This window comes from Gossypium raimondii, chromosome 7, assembly GCF_025698545.1.
Source record: "Gossypium raimondii isolate GPD5lz chromosome 7, ASM2569854v1, whole genome shotgun sequence".
NCBI lineage: Eukaryota > Viridiplantae > Streptophyta > Magnoliopsida > Malvales > Malvaceae > Gossypium > Gossypium raimondii.
In genome coordinates, this window is record NC_068571.1 from 37,747,532 (window position 1) to 37,755,925 (window position 8,394).

Here is an 8,394-nt window from a genome sequence, read left to right on the forward strand (position 1 = left end):
TGCTAAATTAGACTAAAATTCATTTAAAAGGAAAAAAAGAATTAACGCTTAGTTTTATAAACAGCTAAAAAATAAATTAATTTAAAATTAATATTTTCAATTATATAATTTCGTTTTAGATAAGTTTGATAATCCAAAATAAAAGTAATTTGATAGAATTTATTCTATAAAAGGTGTGGAAAATGATAAATAGATAAAAGCCACTATCACTTAATAAAGAATATTTTCAATTAATTTAATTTATTTTAAGATGATATTATCTTATAAATATTCTACATTCAAAATTTGATTTTGTTTAAAATAAGATGAATTGTTTAAAAATTAAAGATAAAATGTATAATAAATTTTATGATTTATAGTTTATATTTATCAAATAATCTAATTATATTCCATATTTTTAAGTAATAAATCAAATATTTTTATAACTTAAATTTAATATTTTTTTATATAATGCCTAGAATTAGGCGCATAAACCCTCCCCAATCATTAACGTGCTCGAACCTATGTCCTCTAGCATTACAATATTTTCGAAAACAACCGAACTAAAACTCAAACAACTTAAATTTTCAACAATTATTTTTTAATTTATGAGTTGTTGAGTACTATATTGGTATACCTAAATTATCACATTAAATTAATGAATCTAAGTAATTAATCAAACCCAATAATGGTCGTTGTGGTTCAAAAGTCTTTTCTGGTGGTCCCATAAAAAGGGTGATCTCTTTATTATAATTTCATTTTCTTTCCAAATGTGGTTGCTTTTTCAACTAATGAAGATATAATCTTATTGAGCTCAAGGAGTAAAATTTTTAGCTATTCGTCACGGATACTGAAAAGTTAATTATAATTTCAATTGCCTTAAGATTCCATGGATTTATTTTGTATTTTATTACACTGCTTCACTATTCGATTTTGGATATATCATTTTCCAACTTCTTTAACTTCCTGTAATGTAGTTTCTTAGGGAATTTCAGATCTAGCAATAATAATTCCCATATACAGTAATCTTGTTTTACAGCCTCACAAATGATTAAAACCATCTTGGTTTGTGTGACAAAGGGTTTGAAAACCTGCGACTATTTTTGGCTTCTTTATTATTATTGTTGTTGCCCTAATTTCTACGGTGAAAAGCTTGTTTAAGATTTTGGTTTTGGTGAATTAGACATTTCATTAATGACAAAGAAAATCAAGCCAGTTCTTAATTTAAAACCTCGCACAACTCGACTTTGGTAGAGCGGATAAGGAATGCCATGGATGATGGCATCAGCCCAAGAAACGTTGCACTTTCCATTGAAGGCGTTGATCAGACCTACATTATCATGCCTCTCGATTAATTTACAACTAACCCTCAGTGCGTTGGCTTCGTTGATGACATTCCCTTAAGAGTCTCTGTCAATGGCGGCAATTCCTGCCATTTTGTCTGATGGTCTAAACGCAGTATCGGAGGATAGATTTGAGAATAAACTCCTTTATTAAAAATAAATAAATTAATTCTTGCATATTAGATAAAAAGTAAATTAATTATTTCTATTGAAAATTTCATCCATTTTTGCTATTAAAAATGGGTATGACTAACAAAATAACTAAACTATTATACCTGGCATGCTATGTGTACTTCATTTTTTACATATAGGAATCAGTTTTTAATAGTAAAAATGGATGAAATTTTTAATAGAAGGACCAATCTGCTCTTTGATCTAATGTAGAAGGACTAATGTATCTATTTTTTTAGTAAAAAAATAAATGTAATTCCTCCATAATACTTTTACCTAGATTGGATACATATTAATACCTTATAAAACAGACACATTTCTAGCTTTAAAAAATAAACCAGCAGCGTGTGTAGGCAATGAGGCCACATCAACACTTTCTCCTGCTTGGCTAAACAATACTTCGCTACTCAATAATTTATAATATGTAACATCAAAAGCACCCTAAAGAAAAATTAGATACGAAATTTCATCAATCTTCATAACCAATGCCCTATTTTGTGGAAATTTCTTTTTATATATTAAAAAAATCTCACTAAAAAAAATTTGAACTATCCTCATCAAAATTTTTTCTTTGACATGCATTGAAAAGGATATATAATACATGGTATCTATCACTCTATACATATACAAATGTTGTAGCTAGTGCAACTTGTATGTGAAAAAGAAAAGCAAGAAAGTTATTATCACCATATAAACTAATCAAAGGAATTTAGAAAGCTACTTGGCCTACTTCTCAAGCTCCCTCCCTTCTTTAAGAACAAAATATTTTATTTTATGGCCATTAATGATTAGAAAAGCTTATAAAAATACTTAACTAAACAAATGAACTTTAGGAATATTTACATATGTGCATTCTACATGGTTTAGGAGGATTGGTGGTGCTTCACAAAGTCTGGACAATATATATAATATTAGTAAAAACTGATGAGATACTGCACCAACAAATTATGAAAAAGTAGTCAGTTTACAAAGGCCACACATGTCATACATTGTCCCTATGTGTAATACAAGGTCATACTTGCACTCCATGAATTGTTTATTTTCTTTCTTTCTTTGGGTTTTGTTGTTTTACTTTAACTTCTATTATTACTTCATGATGATATTTCAAGATTTAATTCTCTCATTTAATTTTTTTTCATTTCATTCGATTAATTTTTAATTTATAATTGAAGTCTAATTAATAATATCATAAACAAATTCTGTTAAAGAAAATTACGTGACATTTTTAAAATAAAAAATTGCTCAAAAATAAAAAAATGTTAAATCTAAGTTTGTAAGCACTATTTCAAAAAGCAAATGAAAGTTACTGTTTTTTTTCCTTACATGACTTGTGCTACATTTTGAATATGCCACTTGAGCAACTTTTTAATTTTTAAAAGGTTAGATGGTCTAATTTAATAGAATTTCTTTGATAGCCTTATTCATTGGATTTTAATTGTTAAACCAAAAGAGTAAAGAGAAAAATAGTAGGACTAAATTTTGAAATGTTCAAAGCATAGGGAGTGGGAGCAGAATTTGTAGTCTTTCTTCTGTTACTTAGTAAATCATTTCTTTAAAAACATTTTTTGGTCCTAGTTTATAAGGAAAATTATTATAGCTCCCAAATTAAAGTCATTGTCAGAGTCCAACTCATAAATATAATTGCCATTTAAGCTGTTCAGAAATTTTAAACCAAAATTTTAGCTAGTATTGGATTTGTTGATGGAGTCGAGCAGTTCAACTGGCTCTACACACTTCGCTAGAACTGGGCTAACCCTTGGTAAGTATTTTTTACTCTTGTTTAATCTAAATTATAATATATAATAAAAATTTAATATTAAATAAAAATGAATAACATAAAGTACAGTTTCACTATCTTCAATCTTTTTACATATTGTTGAAATTAGTTCAATTCTTATTCTATTTTAGTACCCCTAAATACCTCTAACTAGTCCGACAGGAAAATAGTTGAAAGAAGTCCAACTCATACATTCTATGGCTATCAACTTCAACTTAAGGCCCAAATTAGATTGGGTCTGAGTTAACCGTTCACATGCACATTAACCTTACTCCCCAACACATCCTTAGAAAATAAGTTCCCCAACCAACCTTTGAATATTGATTAGGATCTTTTAGGGGCTCCCCTTGATTTGGAACAAACTTGACACTAAGGTCTATAAGGGTTTCCATTGGTTTATAGTCTAGCATCCCTGTTCCTCTAGATATCCAAAGCATACTTTCTCTAAGAGATAGTAATGCCTGTTGTTGATTGAGCCACCTTAATGCTTGTTGTTTCATTGTTTTCTGCTTGGAAACTCAAAGGGGCTTTTTGGCTAGCTCCATGGCTATACGAGAGAGCAGAGCTTGTTGTCTTAATTTTTGTTGATGGTTTTGTGTTTGATTTTGTGTGTGGCCATCTGTTTTGAATCTTGCCTTGGGCTTTTTTTTTATTGTCTTTTACTCTTGTCCTCTCTTTGCTCTCTTTTGAACGTGAGTTGGTCGGTAAAAATATTAGGAAATCTTCTATACATGTTTTGGTCTTTCTATTAAAAAATTTTAATAAAAGAATTAATTTGTGCATTTCGAAATGTATAATGACTAATTTATTTAGTAGAGAGACTAAAATACAATCCACATCTAATTACAAGAGTTCCTTAATACTTTTACCCGAGTTAATGTTATTTCAAAATATCATAATCATAAATTATTAAATATTTCAAATTTATATATGATATATAATACGTGTTAAATGTATTATATTAATGATTTTAATTGCTTTGTATTTTTATGCATCATACGTGTTCCATACTTACGTATTTGGACTCTTTAATTATTATACTTATGGGTGTGATACCACAACCACTTTCTTATTTACTTAAAGTAAAGAACTCCATGTTTAAAAAACAATCAATATTTCAATGTTGAAATAATTTAAAATAGGTAAATAGAACCTTTAACTTTATAAAAAAATATTTTTCTTTTCATTTTATTTTTTTAGTTTTTGAATTTTCGTTGTTTGTTCAATCACCCCAATATATATAGAAAAGGTAATGTTTTTTAATTTTGTTGACGTAACATACACATGGATTACCACATGAACTACGCGGATGCCACGTCAGTGAGTAATTAATTTTTTAAATTTTTAAAAATTATTTTAAAAATAGAAATTATATAAAATTATTTTTTAAATATTTTTAATTTTAAAAAATAATTAATTACTAACGTGGCATACATGTGGATTGCCACGTGGATGCCACATCAGGAAAGTTAGTAAACGTTGACTTTTTCATTCATTTTGGATGAATTGGCAAACAATACAAGTTTAATGGTTAAAAGAGGCGAAAAATTAAATGAAGAGTTAAAATGAATTTTTTTATTTTTGTAAAATTGAAGGGTCAAATAAATAATTATGCTTAAAATTATAACTATATTTGTGATTAAGGAAATTATTTAGTACACTAACTGTGGAATCTTTATACTTCATAAGTTAGGGGTTGACAAATGTCCTATAAAAATATAGTAAAACATTAAAAAAACATATAATTTTTTGAAGCTACTTATAAAAAAAAAAAAGATTAGTGTACCAAATACCCACACTCATAAATATACATGATTTGCTCAAGAACCATCTTGATTTTGTGGGTTGAAAATGTCTTTTGAAAAATTGCACTAAGTTTGGAAAGGTGATCCATAATTGATGTAATCATAGTTTAATATCAATTTTATAAAATATATATAATACGTCATATTAATGATTTTAATTGCTTTTTACTAGATGTATGATAGTTTTGTATTGTTTTTCTTTATTAGTTATATATAACGTTTTCCTACTGTCAATTACGATGGCTCCAGATATTAGCTATTTCTACTAACAATTCTGAACCCCATAGGTATAACAAATAAGGCTATAAGCTTATCTAAAAAAGACTGGTACGTTTATGTTGGAATGATATGATATGTATATAAATCCACAAAATATTAAAATTTATATAATATCAGTTATCAATTTATTAAAATTATATAAATATAAAACATTTTAGATCTAATTATGAAATAAAATTATTTAAAATAGGACATAAAGTCTTAAGAATTCAAAACAAATGCACACATGTAAATACCTAACAGGTTACCTCCTACCACCAAGAAAGTTGTAAAATAGCACACGCGGACCTTTAATAGAGTCGGCAGCTAGTGGGTGTAATTTATCTATTGAACATTGGCCAGCTGTGTTACTACTACGGTGTAAGCAAATCATCGTTGAAAGACCCTGAAAGTACCTAATTGAGAGGAAAGGTCCCTGTCAGTGACGTCTCCAGCTGGGCAGCCAGTGATTGAACTTTCCAGGTACTTGGTTGTTCAAATTGACAACCTAAGATGCCAAACTCCGCGTTCCTTCCTTTATATTCATTTGTCTCTTTGTTACAATATCACGCTACTATGATTGATGCATCTCTCTTTATAAACAGCTATAAATATACGACCCCACCTAGAGTTTCATTCATCAATATTGCTCCCCTTTGGCTTGACAATGGAAGCCAATAGGTCGGCAAACAGTCGGTTGGCGTTGGTTAAGGACTCGATAGTGAAAATAAGAAGCAAGGTGGCTGAATTTCCAGGGAAAATGAAGAAAGTAGCAGAAGATGATCCTAGAAGAATTGTTCATTCGTTTAAAGTAGGATTAGCCATCACCCTCGTCTCACTCTTCTACTATTTTGATCATCTATATGTTGGTTTTGGCAGCTCAGCAATGTGGGCTGTTTTAACTGTCATTGTCGTCATTGAGTTCTCTGTAGGTAAGCCTCTAAAATGATCACATCACATGAATCAACTGAGTCTGGAAAATTACGTCCAAAACATGAAAGCTTGTTTGTTTTAATGTAGGAGCAACTCTTGGCAAAGGCTTAAACAGGGGATTGGCAACATTTTTAGCTGGAGCACTGGGCTTTGGAGCTCACCACTTAGCTAACTTGCCTGGACAGGAACTTCAGCCTATATTACTGGGAATCTTTGTGTTCATTCTAGGTAAAACAACATGATCCAAAATAAAAAAAAGTCATATTTTGAACAAGCATCAATTTATTTTATTATAACAAGTGAAGTGAGGACTAATTCTGGGTTGATATATACAGCTGCAACAGTGTCGTTTATACGATTCTTTCCACGAATGAAGGTCAGATATGATTACGGGCTCCTTATATTCATGTTGACCTTTTGCTTGATATCTGTTTCTGGTTATCGTGATGAAGAGGTGCTTGAAATGGCTCATAAAAGAGTATCCACTATTCTAATTGGTGGATTTACGGCTATTTTTGTCTGCATTTTCATCTGCCCCGTTTGGGCTGGCGAAGATCTTCATAATTTGGTTGCCAACAATCTTGAAAAGGTTGCAAGCTTCTTAGAAGGTACTTCCTACACAAATATTTCAACATAAAACTTGCATATTGATGCCACTTAGTTTGCAGGTTTTGGGGATGAATACTTCCGAAAATCAAGCGAACCAGAGTCAAACAAAGCATCATTACAAGTATATAAAAACATACTCAATTCAAAGCAAAGCGAAGAATCTTTGGTGAGTAGAAGAACTAGTTAAAAAAAACAATTAGGAACCGACCAACATGATAAAAAAAATCAAGATGCAAGTGTCATACGATATTACTTAAGGATTTTATTCTCGCTCGCAGGTTAATTTTGCTAGATGGGAACCCCCACATGGGCTGTTCAGATTTCGCCATCCTTGGAAACAATACCTGAAGATTGGAAGTCTCACTCGACAATGTGCTTATAGAATTGAAGCCCTTAATGGTTGCCTCAACTCTGATGTACAGGTACTATAACGTCAAACAAAGTCCATATCCAAAATGTTAAATATCTGGTAATTTTTAACATTGGCATTAATCTTTTACAGGCCTCACCAGAAACCTGTGGAAATTTTCGAGAAGCATTCATCAAAGCAAGTTCAGAAACAGGGAAAGCTGTCAAGGGATTAGCATCAGCTATGAGAACAATGACTCTACCATCAGCTGATTGTCCTCAAACCACAAAATCGAAGAACGCAGCTGACAACCTTAAATCGTTGCTCAGAACAGGGTTGTGTCAAGGCATAGATATCGTAGAGATTCTAGAAGTGGCAACAGTAGCTTCATTGCTGCTTGATGTTCTTGCTTGTACTGAAAAAATTTCAGAGTCGATTCATGAATTAGCCTCTCTAGCGCATTTCAAGAGATTGGAACCTGATGAAAAAGATGGGAAACCAGATTTAGATAAGCAGAAACAAGTGCGGCAAAGTCCTAATAGCATTGCTTCAAACCATCATCATCATATTATTATAATTGAGTAGCCATTAACTTGAGAGCAAACATGTTTGTGACTGAATTGAGTATACTTAATTTTTAAAAGAAAATTTTGTGGGTGATGGAGGGGAAAACTAGTTTGAGCTAAGTCTGGAGCATCATCCAACTTTTTTTTTTTTTTATGGAATCCGAATATTTTTGGACTGAATTTTCTACTTTTGAATAGAAAAGTTCTTATCAACTTCGCAACGCATTTTGCATCAAGTTAATTCGAGTTTGGGAGCGTTTTAGTGAAGACCATCACCATCAATACTGGAGTTTTGAGTTAAAAGATTTTGGAAGTCTCTTTAACTACCAGGCAAACACTTTAAGATTTTTATATTATTTAAAAGTTTATTTAAGAGGTTAAATATTTATTCATTAATAGAATTTAAGACTTGAAAAATCAATTATTTAATTAATTTTACGAGTTTTATTTACATAATTAGTACATACTAATTAGAATTATTTATTTATTTTAAATTCTTGTAATTTGGCCTGAAATAGCCACCTTTTCAAGTATTGAATAGAATTAAATAAAATTGAAGGTTTTTTTTGAATTTTTTAGAGTTGAGTGATTTAGTTATTGTTTA

At 30.3% G+C, this 8,394-nt stretch overlaps 1 protein-coding gene across 2 annotated transcripts; it reads left to right on the forward strand.

Annotated features, from left to right (window-relative positions):
- The first annotated feature begins 5,931 nt into the window (after positions 1-5,931).
- On the forward strand, positions 5,932-8,011 carry LOC105793015 (aluminum-activated malate transporter 2). Of its 2 annotated transcripts, none has more exons than XM_052633202.1 (6): positions 5,932-6,265; positions 6,354-6,494; positions 6,602-6,855; positions 6,928-7,041; positions 7,154-7,297; positions 7,378-8,011. In XM_052633202.1, exons 1-6 carry the CDS (start codon positions 6,001-6,003, stop codon positions 7,807-7,809), a joined length of 1,350 nt encoding a protein of 449 aa, XP_052489162.1. In that variant the 5' UTR covers positions 5,932-6,000; the 3' UTR covers positions 7,810-8,011. The 2 variants fall into 2 exon arrangements, with proteins under 2 accessions (XP_052489162.1, XP_012477386.1); XM_012621932.2 differs by having other exon boundaries at positions 5,933-6,265; positions 6,602-6,874; positions 6,935-7,041.
- Positions 8,012-8,394: the final 383 nt, after the last annotated feature.